The 13,275-nt window shown below is 36.3% G+C and overlaps 1 protein-coding gene across 1 annotated transcript in view; it reads right to left on the reverse strand.

Moving 5' to 3' along the window:
- Window positions 1-1,500: 1,500 nt before the first annotated feature.
- LOC110451632 overlaps window positions 1,501-13,275 on the reverse strand; it is a 28,735-nt gene continuing 16,960 nt past the window's right edge. The window contains exons 10-13 of the mRNA XM_021499750.1: window positions 7,853-8,638; window positions 4,982-5,511; window positions 2,368-2,585; window positions 1,501-1,871 (exon numbers count right to left, since the gene is read on the reverse strand). Coding sequence (XP_021355425.1) covers window positions 1,781-1,871; window positions 2,368-2,585; window positions 4,982-5,511; window positions 7,853-8,638 — 1,625 coding nt within the window. The 3' untranslated portion in view covers window positions 1,501-1,780. The remainder of the gene's footprint in view (window positions 1,872-2,367; window positions 2,586-4,981; window positions 5,512-7,852; window positions 8,639-13,275) is intronic.

Genomic DNA, 13,275 nt, shown 5'->3' on the forward strand with positions numbered 1-13,275 from the left:
ATTACCTTAACTTGAACATTAATTACATGAATTCAGGTAATATTTAATGTAGCACATAACCTTAGCTTTAATACAAATCATAGGTGTATTATGTTTTGTACCATATAAACTTAACTTTAATATAAATCAGAGGTATGATGTATAAGGTAGCATATAACTTTAACTCTTTCACAAATTACAAAAGCACAACAACAACAAGAGGCCCAAGAGGGCCTGTATTGCTCACCTGAATATTTAAGCAGTCATAGCAAAATATTCTCATTAAATATTATATTGCACTAAAAATATTTCCCTCGAAAACTTTGTTGGCTCCATCTGTTAAAACTACCAGCAAAATATTCTTATAAGATTCTATGCTTTTCGATTCTTCTTCAGAAGTTGCTTGACATATACTTCCCTGTGACCTTGTAAGTAGGTCAATGTCATATTCCTTTTCCAATTGGTTAGCTCTATTCATCAAAGCCACTATATTGTATATTATAATTGTATGCCTTTTAATTCTTCAGAAGAAGTAGGTTGAACTATTTGACATATTTGATTGCTGTGACCTTGAAAGTAAGTCAAGGTCATTTTCATTCACAAACTTTGTTTGGCTCTTCCCCAGGAAGCCACCTGCCAAATATTAAGGTTCTATACCTTTCAGTTCTTCAGAAGAAGTTGTTTGAAGTGTCTGACACATTTGACCCCTGTGATCTTGAAAGAAGGTCAATGTCATTTTCATCCTCAAACTTTGTTGGGCTCTATCCCAGGAAGCCATCAACAAATATAAAGATTCTATACCTTTCAGTTCTTCAGAAGAAGTCGTTTGAAGCATTTGACATATTTGACTCCTGTGACCTTGAAAGTAGCTGGTCAAACTAATTTTCATTCTCAAACTTTGTTGGGCTCTATTCAAGGAAGCCACCAGCCAAATATAAAGATTCTATACCTTTCAGTTCTTCAGGAGAAGTCGTTGGAAGCATTTGACATATTTGACCCCTGTGACCTTGAAAGTAGGTTAAACTAATTTTCATTCTCAAAGTTTGTTAGGCACTATCCCAGGAAGCTACCAGCCAAATATAAAGATTCTATCCCTTTTAGTTCTTTAGAAGAAGTCGTTAAAAGTTTTTGACATATTTGACCCCTGTGACCTTGAAGGTAGGTCAAACTAATTTTCATTCTCAAAGTTTGTTAGGCACTATCCCAGGAAGCTACCAGCCAAATATAAAGATTCTATCCCTTCTAGTTCTTCAGAAGAAGTCGTTAAAAGTTTTTGACATATTTGACCCCTGTGACCTTGAAGGTAGGTCAAACTAATTTTCATTCTCAAAGTTTGTTAGGCACTATCCCAGGAAGCTACCAGCCAAATATAAAGATTCTATCCCTTTTAGTTCTTCAGAAGAAGTCGTTAAAAGTTTTTGACATATTTGACCCCTGTGACCTTGAAAGTAGGTCAAACTAATTTTCATTCTCAAAGTTTGTTAGGCACTATCCCAGGAAGCTACCAGCCAAATATAAAGATTCTATCCCTTTTAGTTCTTCAGAAGAAGTCGTTAAAAGTTTTTGACATATTTGACCCCTGTGAAAGTAGGCGCATGCCTTGTGGTCAAAATTGACGTCGCTAGAGCCTGGCATCAAATATTGCGTTACTAATTCTCGAAGTTTTCTGATGTAAAAGTATATGATTTGTGTTGATTTAATGGTTTTCCTGTTAATAAATATTTCAATTGTATGGCAGAATGAACCAATATTTACACTTGTGCTTTTGGAGACAATTAAATATTTTCCACGAGCTCCACACTCATGGTTCATCGAGGGACTTTTTTGTGATTCCTTTGGTTTTCAAATCATACAACACCATATCTAGGTAGCTTGGGTCCGGGTATCCATACCTTAAACAAAATTAAATAAAGCTATAGAAAACACGTTTTAAAAAGGGAACATAATTTGCTAATTTTTTTTTTTATTTCATATCCATTATTTTATCATAAAAGGCCTGCAAGGTATGTATGGTTTTTCTTTTACAAAGCATTTATCAAATCTACAGTCACGTTTAAACAAAAACCTTCCAATGTAAGTAAAGACTTGGAAGAGGTATGAGGATCCTTAGTCTAATAGCATCAAATGTTATGGTAGTTAGACTTAACGGAGCCACCTATTATAAGCCCAAACTAAGTCTGAAACATATTTTTAAATCCATCACTTTATCATTAGAATGCTTCAGAATTTCAGAACTGTTATATTAAAATTAAAGCATAACACTATTATTTAAGTAGTGAAATATATCCAGAACAAATCAGAATCTATCGTTAATTAAGCTAAACTTCAATGTATAGCTATCACTTATTAGATACATAGACTTTTTACAATGTGATATTGTAAGCTTACGCTTCTGGGCCCCCGTCCATACTTGTTTTGTGGTGAATGTCATTCCAGGTCACAACCCAATCATTCCCAGTTGTCCTTGAGCTTCCAATGGTGAACACCAACCTCCGGTCAAAGGCTATTTTTAACAATTTGGCCACAAGACGACCTTTCTCGTTGTCAGGAAGAAACCCAGGTCTGGTGATACCCTGGTAGTGTTTACCTGGTGTAGGATGATCTGGCTACAAACATAGGAAAGCAGTTGAGGAACAAGCATGACTTTGTCAGGGTTGTACAAACTTTTTCAATAGCCCTAACTAACTCCCTATAAGAAGTAATAGTCATCAGTTCTAACTAACTCCCTATAAGAAGTAATAGTCAACAGTCCTAACAAACTCCCTATCAGAATAAGTCAACAGTCCTAACTAACTGCCTATAAGAAGTAATAGTCAACAGTCCTAACTAACTGCCTATCAGAAGTAATAGTCAACAGTCCTAACTAACTTCTTATCAGAAGTAATAGTCAACATACCTAACTAACTCCCTTTCAGAAGTAATAGTCAACAGTCCTAACTAACTGCCTATCAGAAGTAATAGTCAACAGTCCTAACTAACTTCTTATCAGAAGTAATAGTCAACATACCTAACTAACTCCCTTTCAGAATAAGTCAACAGCCCTAACCAACTCCCTATCAGAAGTAATAGGCAACAGTCCTAACTAACTCCTTATCAGAATAAGTCAATAGTCCTAACTAACTCCCTATAAGAAGTAATATTCAACAGTCCTAGCTAACTCTCTATCAGAATAAGTCAACAGGCCTAACTAACTCCCTATCAGAAGTAATAGTCAACAGTCCTAACTAACTGCCTATAAGAAGTAATAGTCAACAGTCCTAGCTAACTCTCTATCAGAATAAGTCAACAGGCCTAACTAACTCCCTATCAGAAGTAATAGTCAACAGTTCTAACTAACTCCCTATAAGAAGTAATAGTCAACAGTCCTAGCTAACTCTCTATCAGAATAAGTCAACAGTCCTAACTAACTCCCTATCAGAAGTAATAGTCAACAGTTTACTTACGGCCTTGGGAAATAGTTCACCAGGTTTGTCCTAACACCTCGAGAAAAACAGTTTTGACTATTGACTTAAAGGGCATGAATTAACTGTTTTGTTACTTACAATAATCTGTATGGACTACATTTGTATACACATGACAAAATGCAACACAAGTTCATCAATGGAGATTCCTTCACATCGCAATATGCCGTTAGAATTTTTACCGCAGTCTTTATTACATTTTTGGTATTACAAGAATCTGTTTCCAACTAATTCCAGTAAACCCTAGCTGCTCTGATATTTCTTGAGCACTTTAATCGAGATCAAATACATGCTTGGGCACGTTCTTTGCTAAGGAAATGTGTGTTAGTTCGAGAGCTTCCCATGAAAATAGTTTCGACTAATTCATGGCTGTATATGAATAACGCTATTTTCACTATGAAGATAGTCAAAACTTGTTTTATCACTTCTCATATAGAGAGTCAGGTAACAATCCTAACTATTTCCTATAAGAACTAATAGTCAACAGTCTTATTTAACTCCCTATCAGAACTAATAGTCAATAGTCTTAATTAACTCCCTATCAGAGTTAATGGTCAAAAGCCCCAACTAATTAACTCCCTATCAGAATTAATGGTCAAAAGTCCTAACTAACTCCCTATCAGAAGTAATAGTCAACAGTTCTAACTAACTCCCTATCAGAAGTAAGAGTCAATAGTCCTAACTAACTCCCTATCAGAAGTAATAGTCAATAGTCCAAACTAACTCCCTATCAGAGTTAATGGTCAAAAGTCCTAACTAACTCCCTATCAAAAGTAATGGTCAACAGTTCTAACTAACTCCCTATCAGAAGTAAGAGTCAATAGTCCTAACTAACTCCCTATCAGAAGTAATAGTCAATAGTCCAAACTAACTCCCTATCAGAAGTAATAGTTAATAGACATAACTAACTCCCTATCACAACTAATAGTCAAAAGACATAATTAACTTCCTATCAGAACTTATAGTCAATGGTCTTAATTAACTCCCTATCAAGATTTAATGTTCAAAAGTCCTAACTAACTCCCTATCAGAAGTTCTAGTTCAAGTCCTAACTAGCTCCCTATCAGAATTAATAATAGTCAATAGACATAACTAACTCCCTATCAGAGTTAATAGTCAACAGTCCTAACTAACTCCCTAACAGAAGTAATAGTCAATAGATCAAACTAATTCCTATCTGAAGTAATATTCAATAGTCGTTACTCACTCCCTATCTGAAGTAATAGTCAACAGTCCTAACTATCTCTCTAGGAGTAGCAGTGACCTAAAAATAACATTTAAGTGTAGTACTCCTCAATGTGTATCTATATATATGAAGTTTAATAAGTTTAGGACTTTTAGTATTAGGGTAAAGGAGTCAAATGCAAAATCTAACCATAATATGTACAGATGGGTAGACTTACAGATAGAAAAGGCTAACCCATACGGTAATGCCGCTCCAATATCAAGATTTAAAAATCAGTTTTCTATTTTTATAATATCTATACTTCCTAAATAAAGCTCTAAAGAATAGAAATTTCTCCAGTTTGAGTCATACTCACGCCTTGTTTCCCAGCAGGGAAGTGATATCTGATGTTGATGATACCACATCCACTATAACCTGGCAAGGAGCCACCTGGCCCATGCAACTTGGTAGTAGTTATGGTCATCATCTCCGGTGGCTGGTCCCCTGTGATCTTCCCATGGACAGCTCCACACTGGGGACAGGCTGGCTTGTACTTAAACTGCTGGTCTATACACTCTCTACAGAACATGTGACCACACGACAGCTTCTTAGGCTCAGTCATAGTGTCTATACAGATACAGCAGTTCTCTGTAACCTCCAAACCTACCCCTCGGTCAAGTCTAGCCATGTCAGTGTCACTCTGACCCTTCTTGTCATCCTCTGATCCATCACTGCTTTTGTTGAAGTCTTTTCCAAAAGCATCCCTCAATGCAAGTACAGCTACAATATCATCATTGCAGAAATACAGTGTTTTCCTTGATGAAGTCTTCTCTGCATACCTTTTACAAATGATGGCTATAAATCTGCAGATAATGTTAATTGGAGTAGCATTGTTTTCAACTGCACCTGTTGGTAAAATAAATATAAGATGTTACAATTACTTTTTGAATCACGGCCAGATCAACATTGCAGATATACCGTGTCTTCTTGGACAAGGTCTTAACCATTATTCTCCTGATAGTTAAAATTGGAGTAGGATAATTCCTTAACTCTTTCTGTTAATAAGAGGAATGTTTATATTTCAAGCAAAATATGAATATCAAGAGATATTCCAACTTTTTAAATTTAACAAGAGTGTCATAGGGCATAACAATATACACACGTCCTTTGCCAATATAACATACTTAAAATCCGTCTGATGCAATATTGTAACTAGATGTATGAAAATATGGAAAGGTAAAGAAAAGAAACAAAATTTGTACTGTGTAATTTAACTCAGTAAAGTTGAGAACTATTCCTGGAATGTGGTGAAAGGTCAAGAAAACATACTGTACTTAACCAAAATAAGCTGAAGGAATAAATATAGATCATGTATCCTTTAAGACTTTTAAACAAGCGGCCTAGAGGGCCTGTATTGCTCACCTGGATATTTAAGTAATGGTATGGTAAACATCATATTCTCATTTTGTATGGCAAATATCACATATTAATTCCTACGGATAGTTCCATTCCCTGGGGCAAAGCCTTATCCATTCTTCATGCTCAGCTATTATAATTTTTGGTACTTTGGGTGGAGGTCTCATAAGTTTCAATCGGGGATTAAGTCCCTCTGTACGGGAGCAGACCCAAGGCAGACACTGTTAGCATGATTGTGTTTCTTTGTGCCAAGCAATCCCTTTTTTAGTAATTATGGTGGGGGGGATCTCAACTGTTTCCAAGATGTTACCCAGGAAGTAAGTCTTTTGAGGTGTGGGCAGACCACATCATGGTTATGTTCATGTCTGTATGCCAAGCAATTGTATCTATACAGTTGGAAACTCAACTATTTCAAAGTATTGATCCACGGACTAAGTCTCTGTGGGTTTGGTTAGACTCCTAGGAAAATTCTGATATCATGATTGTGTTTGTCTCATCATGCACAGCAAGTGTATATATATATGGTTATCAGGTGGGGATCTCAACTGTTTTCAAGTTATGGCCAAGAAACTAAGTCTCCATGCCTGGGGCCAGACCCCACAGTCAATTCTAATGCTATGATTGAGTTTGTCTCCTTATGCCTAGCAATTGTAAATATGGAAATGGGGTGGGGATCTCGACCATTTCAAAATGATGACTCTCTGACCAAGTCTCCATGGGTGGAGCCAGACCTGTGAACAATCCTGGAACTAGATGTGTATTTGTCTTTTACTCAGAAATTGAATATATGGTTATAGGGTGGGGTTATTAATCATTTCCAAGTTAAAATCTCTTTGAGGCCTAACCCTTCAGCCCCTTGGTCAGCCCTTCCCATTGTGTACAATTTTTAATCCCCACAACTAGAGAATGCTTCCAACCAAATGCGATGATATACTTCAATTCCAGTCAAATTTAGTTGATATTCTTCTCTTAGTTCCAGAGAAGAATTCGCTTAAAGCAATATGGCTTTTTGGCTTTGTCCCTCAGACCTCCAGTGGTTTAAGAGAAGAAGTCATTCAGAGATATTGTTGATGGACAGACGGATGAATAGACAGATGTCTGATGGGGCGGTATTGAATTAGCACACCTTGGACCTTTGGATTAGGTGTTCATATAATGTACATGCATATAAAGTTTAATCAAAATTAAATGATACTTAAGCAAGTTATGATTGATGGATGCTTCAATTTCCCATACCATAATATGTCCTGTCAAAATTTCTGACAGAATTATAATAAATAAATGAATTGATATAGTCCATGTAGTGACTGAACCAATTTAGTAGAGGTAACTAGCAAGAAGCCCATGGACCTCATTAAAGCTCACTGGGTACTGACTTATATTAACTGTATCTTTAATAGTATGTATGTATCAGAAATTTAACACACAGGCTGGGAACATTTCAAGAGAAATATGAATGTATGTTTTTCTGTGAATTCAAAAGAAGCTTGAGTTAAAATTTGTCAGCTATTTCAATATGATCTAAAATGTGAGAAACATTGTAATTTCAAAGGTCACAACATTTGTATTAATTCAAATTGTATAAATTTGTTGACAAAAAAATACTATAAATATGTACATTAGAGACTTTGATTAACAAACTATAACAAAGTACACAATTGCATATGTTTGTACCATGACTTATTTTGTGAAAATTGAGACTTAAACAAGGTTACTGTGAAATGGTAAAGAAAAGAATTCCACAAAAATAATCTTAAAACATACCGAAAGACCTTATATCTTATATTGATCCTGGATTAAGTTAGAAATAATAAGAAATATGCTTTCTTACCAATTCCAAGAATTGGTAATGCTAAAGATGTAATATCCAGATGTTTCTCAACTAACTTTGAGAAGATGTTGTTGTAAGATTTTTCAAGGTTCTCCCAGTAACTACTCTGGTCTGCGACGGCAGTGACATCCCATTTAGGTGCAACCACATGTAACACATACTTAAAGTGAGATCGACCCGCTAAAGTGTCAAGTTCCTCCGTCAGCTTCAGTTTTCTTTGATGAAGTCTTAGCTCTGACTGGTCATTATCTACATACACTTGTCCAGCTACTCGAGCGATTTCCCTGGCAATACTTCCTGTACTGTCACACTGGACATTCTCGGGACTGACAATGGCGTCAGCCTCAATCTCCACAATATTTCCATGGACGATGTGTACAGTCCAATTATTCCCTATCTGATACTTAAAACGTTGGCCACGGGATGGTGAACGTTGAAAGTTTCTATGTTGATCTATGAAGGGTGGACTTGCTGGGTATACAGACGATCCATCTCCATTCGCAGATTCACTGCTGGACCTTTGTAAAACTGGGGTAGTATTCCACAGAGACATAAAAGCCGATGAGAAATTGTTTCTACCTCCAGTGCCAGCTCCAAAGCTACTTGACCCAGCATTTCCAGCAAAACATTTGGTGAAGGTCGTCTGTATCAGTTTACACATCTGTGTGTCCTTGTCAATGAAGTGTACCTCGGTCAAGGTCGAGTGACTCCGTCTTGATTTACTGTACTCCTTTACTGCTCGGTAGTACTCTTGGGTACAGAGTTCCTTTGGCACCCCAAATATACCTGTGTGAGGATTAAATGGTGGTTAGTATGTGATCTTTGTTTAATTACTACAACTGTACTGAGTAACAAATTTGATGTTAATGTACTATAAACTATCTGTTGGTATGAAATAATGCTTTGCTAGGTGCCTTCCACATGGTATTTCAGTGAGATAGCACTATAAAGTCGGCATCGGATCTAATATGGAATGAATTGGGCTTTGATTGTTATTTTAATTCTTTTAAATCTAATTCTAGAGGGGTAGTAGTTTTGATAAATAACAACTTTGAAGTGAAGGTACTGAAAGAAAAGAAGGATTTGACAGGGAACTTTTTGGCACTGGATTTAACAAGAGGCCCAGAAGGCCTGTATAGCTCACCTGAATATTTAAGCAGTCATAGCAAAATATTCTCATTCAATATTATATTGCACTACAAATATTTCCCTCGCAAACTTTGTTGGCCCCATCTGTTGAAACTACCAGCCAAATATTTTTATAAGATTCTATGCTTTTTGGTTTTTCTTCAGAAGTTAATTGACATATTTTTCCCTGTGACCTTGTGTGTAGGTCAATGTAATTTTCCTTCTCATACATTGTTAGCTCTATTCCAAAAAGCTACCAGCCAAATCTTATGAATCCATTCTATTTGGTTCTTAAGAACAAATCCTTTAAAATGCTGTTGATCTCTGTCCTTTAAGGTATGTTGAGGTCATTTTCATTCGCAAACTTTGGTGAGCTCTATCCCAGGACGCCACCAGTGAAATATTATAATTTTATGCTTTTGATTATTCAGAAGAAGCCGTTTGATGTTTTTGACATATTTGATACCTGTGACCCTGAAAGAAGGTCAAGGTCATTTTCATTCTCAAACTTTGTAGGGATCTATCTCAGGAAGCCAACAGCCAAATATAAAGATTCTACACCTTTTAGTTCTTCAGAAGGAGTCGTTGAAAGAGTTTTTACATATTTGACCGCTGTGACCTTGAAAGTAAGTCAAGGTCAATATCATTCTCAAACTTTATTGGGCTCCATCCAAGGAAGCCAACAGCGAAATATGAAGATTCTATACCTTTTAATTCTTCAGAAGAAGTCGTTTGAAGCGTTTGACATATTTGACCGCTGTGACCTTGAAAATATGTCAAGGTCATTTTCAAATTATGTTGGGCTCCATCCCAGGAAGCCATCAACCAAATATGAAGATTTTATACCGTTCAGTTTTTCAGAAGAAGTTGTTTGGAGTGTTTGACATATTTGACCGCTGTGACCTTGAAAGTAGGTCAAGGTCATTTTCATTCTCAAACTTTGTCTGGGTCTATCTCAGGAAGCCAACAGCAAAATATAAAGATTCTGTACCTTTTAGTTCTTCAGAAGAAGTCGTTTGAAGCGTTTGACATATTTGACCGCTGTGACCTTGAAGGTAAGTCAAGGTTAATTGCATTCTCAATCTTTATTGGGCTCCATCCAAGGAAGCCACCAGCGAAATATGAAGATTCTATACCTTTAAATTCTTCAGAAGAAGTCGTTTGAAGTGTTTTACATATTTGACCGCTGTGACCTTGAAAGTATGTCAAGGTCATTTTAATTTAAAACTTTGTTGGGCTCCATCCAAGGAAGCCACCAGCCAAATATGAAGATTCTATACCTTTTAGTTCATCAGAAAAAGTTGTTGAAGCGTTTGACATATTTGACTGCTGTGACCTTGAAAGTACGTCAAGGTCATTTTCATTTTCAAACTTTGTTGGGCTTTATCTCATGAAGCCAACAGCCAAATATGAAGGTTCTATACCTTTTCGTTCTTCAGAAGAAGTCGTTAAAAGTGTTTGACATAATTGACAGCTGTGACCTGGTAGTATGTCAAGGTCATTTTCATTCTCAAACTTTGTCCGGCTCCATCCCAGGAAGCTACCAGCCAAATATGAAGATTCTATACCATTTAGTTCTTCAGAAGAATTCGATTTAAGATTTTGACATATTTGACCCCTGTGACCTTGAAAGTAGGTCAAGGTCATTTTCATTCTCAAACTTTGTCAGGCTCCTACCAACGAAGACATCAACCAAATATCATGACTCTAGGCCTGTCCATTCTTCAGGCGAAGTCGTTAAAAGGAAAAGTTGACGGACGCCGACGGCCATTGGCGATGGCCACCGCGCCATGGCATAAGCTCACTAGCCCTTCGGACAGGTGAGCTAAAAATTGAGGGGGGAAAACTTACTTTGATAATTATTTATGGTCCTAACTCTGATAGTCCAGCTTTCTTTGAAAACATTGAGAAAACTTTTCATCACTTTAAAAATGACAATTGTATAATATGTCACGACTTCAATTTGGTTCTTAATCCTGATCTAGATTACGATAAGAATTACAAACAAATTGACACTACGAAGGCTAGGGAAAGTGTTTTTAGAAACAATAGAGAATTTAGATCTAGTTGATATTTTTAGAAAGCAATACATACTAATACAAAAAGATACACATGGCGAAGAAGTAGTTCAATAAAACAAGCTAGGCTTGATTTTGTTTTAGTATCTGGAAGTTTAATTCAAAGTAATACAATGTATAATGTTGATTCAGACTATAGATCTGACCATTCCTTGGCAAAAATTACATTTAAGTTTAGCCAATTCAAAAAAGGTAAAGGATTATGGAAATTTAATAACTCTTTGTTGCATGACCGGGAATATCTTAACCTTTTCAATAATACTATAGCAACTATAAAAGATCAATACTGTATCCCCATATATAATCCTGAATTTATCAACAATATTCCTGATACAGATTTACATTAATAATAAGTAAATAAACTTCAGAGAAAATAACCTAATAGATGAAATTCAGAAGTTTGAAAATCAGAATGATATAAATTTGGAAGAGTTGGATAGGAAAAAGAAGGAATTAGAAAATATTAGAACCCATAGGGTGAAGGGAAGTATAATTCAAGCAAAAGCTTTATGGATAGATGAAGGAGAAATACCAACAAATTATTTTTCAGTTTAGAAAGAAGAAATTTTACATCAAAAATATTCCAAAGCTGCAAAGGGAAAATGGAGAATTGATAACAAAACAAGATGATATTTTAAAAGAAGTAAAAACATTTTGATGAAAAATTATACTCCACTGTTGATAACGAAATTATAGAAATGACTTTAGATGACTTCTTAGATTTTGATGCGCCAAAATTGAATATAGTAGAAGCTGAAAGTTTAGAAGGATTACTAATACTAAAAGAGGCATCTCTAACCCTTAGAAATATGAACAAGAGGCCCAATGGGCCTGAATTGCTCTCCTGGTATTAATCTCACACTTGTAATCTTAAAAGTGAACTAAATACAGCTACAGGCAGAATATCAGTGTTTGATTCATAAGAACCTATTAAAAGATTTAAACATATGATGCCTGTGACCTTGAATGTCGAACAGGGACATTAGGTTGAACAGATTTTATAGTCTTCCAACCCAGCATGCTTCTGGCAAAATATCATTACCCTGGACCTTTGGATATACAGAACAAGTCATTTAAAGATTTAAACATATATTGACCCCTTTGACCTTGAATATGGGCGAAGGTCATTCATTTAAACAAACTTGATAGTCCTTTATCCATGCATGTTAATGGCAAAATATCATCACCCTTGGCCTCTTGGTTATTCAGGAAAAGTTATTTAAAGGTTTTAAACATATTTGACCACTGTAACCTTGAATATAAGTAAAGGTCATTCATTTGAACAAACTTGGTAGCCCTTCATCCCAGCATGTTACTGGCCAAATATCATTATCATAGGCCTCTTGGTTATTGGGAAGAAGTTGTTTAAAGGTTTTAAACATATTTGACCCCTGTGACCTTGAATATGAGTGAAGGTAATTCATTTGAACAAATTTGGCAGCACTCAATAACATTCTGCTACTGGCCAAATATCATCACCCTAGGCCTATTGGTTATTGAGAAGAAGTTGTTTAAAATATTGACGCCAGACGCCGCGCCATGGCATAAGCTCACTTGCAGGCAGGTGAGCTAAAAATAAACAAGAGGCCCAGAGGGCCTGTAACGCTCACCTGGATATGTAATCAATCATGGCAAAATATTCTCCGAATGAGATCCAAGGGAATATGCCAGACCCCAATGCAAATTCTTGTAGTATGTCTGTATTAGATTGTTTATGCCCAGCAATTTAATGTATGGTTATGGGGTGGGGATCTCAACTGTTTCCAAGCTGTGACTCAGAAACTAGATCCGTAGGGTTGTGGCCAGACCCAGGATCAATTCTAATATCATGACTGCATTAGTCTCTTTTTGTCAAGCATTTGTATTTATAGTCTTGAGGTGGGGAACTAAACCGTTTCAAAATTAAGACCCAGGGGTTAAGTCTGCAAGGGTGGGGCAGACCCTGGAGTCAGTTCTAATATCATGACTGCATTCGTCTCTTTATGCCCAACAATTGTATATATACTTTTGGGGTGGGGATCTTAACCATTTCGCAGTTATGACCCAGGGGTTAAGTCTCCAAAGGTGGGGCAGACCCCAAGGCCATCCTGGAAGCAAATGTGCATTCATCTCTTTATACTCAGCAATTATATATATGCATGGTTAAAGGGTGGGGATCTGAACTGTTTCCAAGCTGTGACTAAGAATCTAGGCCCCTAGCGGTTCGGTCAGACCCCA

This window comes from Mizuhopecten yessoensis, unplaced genomic scaffold (genome assembly GCF_002113885.1).
Source record: "Mizuhopecten yessoensis strain PY_sf001 unplaced genomic scaffold, ASM211388v2 scaffold6135_2, whole genome shotgun sequence".
NCBI classification, from domain to species: domain Eukaryota; kingdom Metazoa; phylum Mollusca; class Bivalvia; order Pectinida; family Pectinidae; genus Mizuhopecten; species Mizuhopecten yessoensis.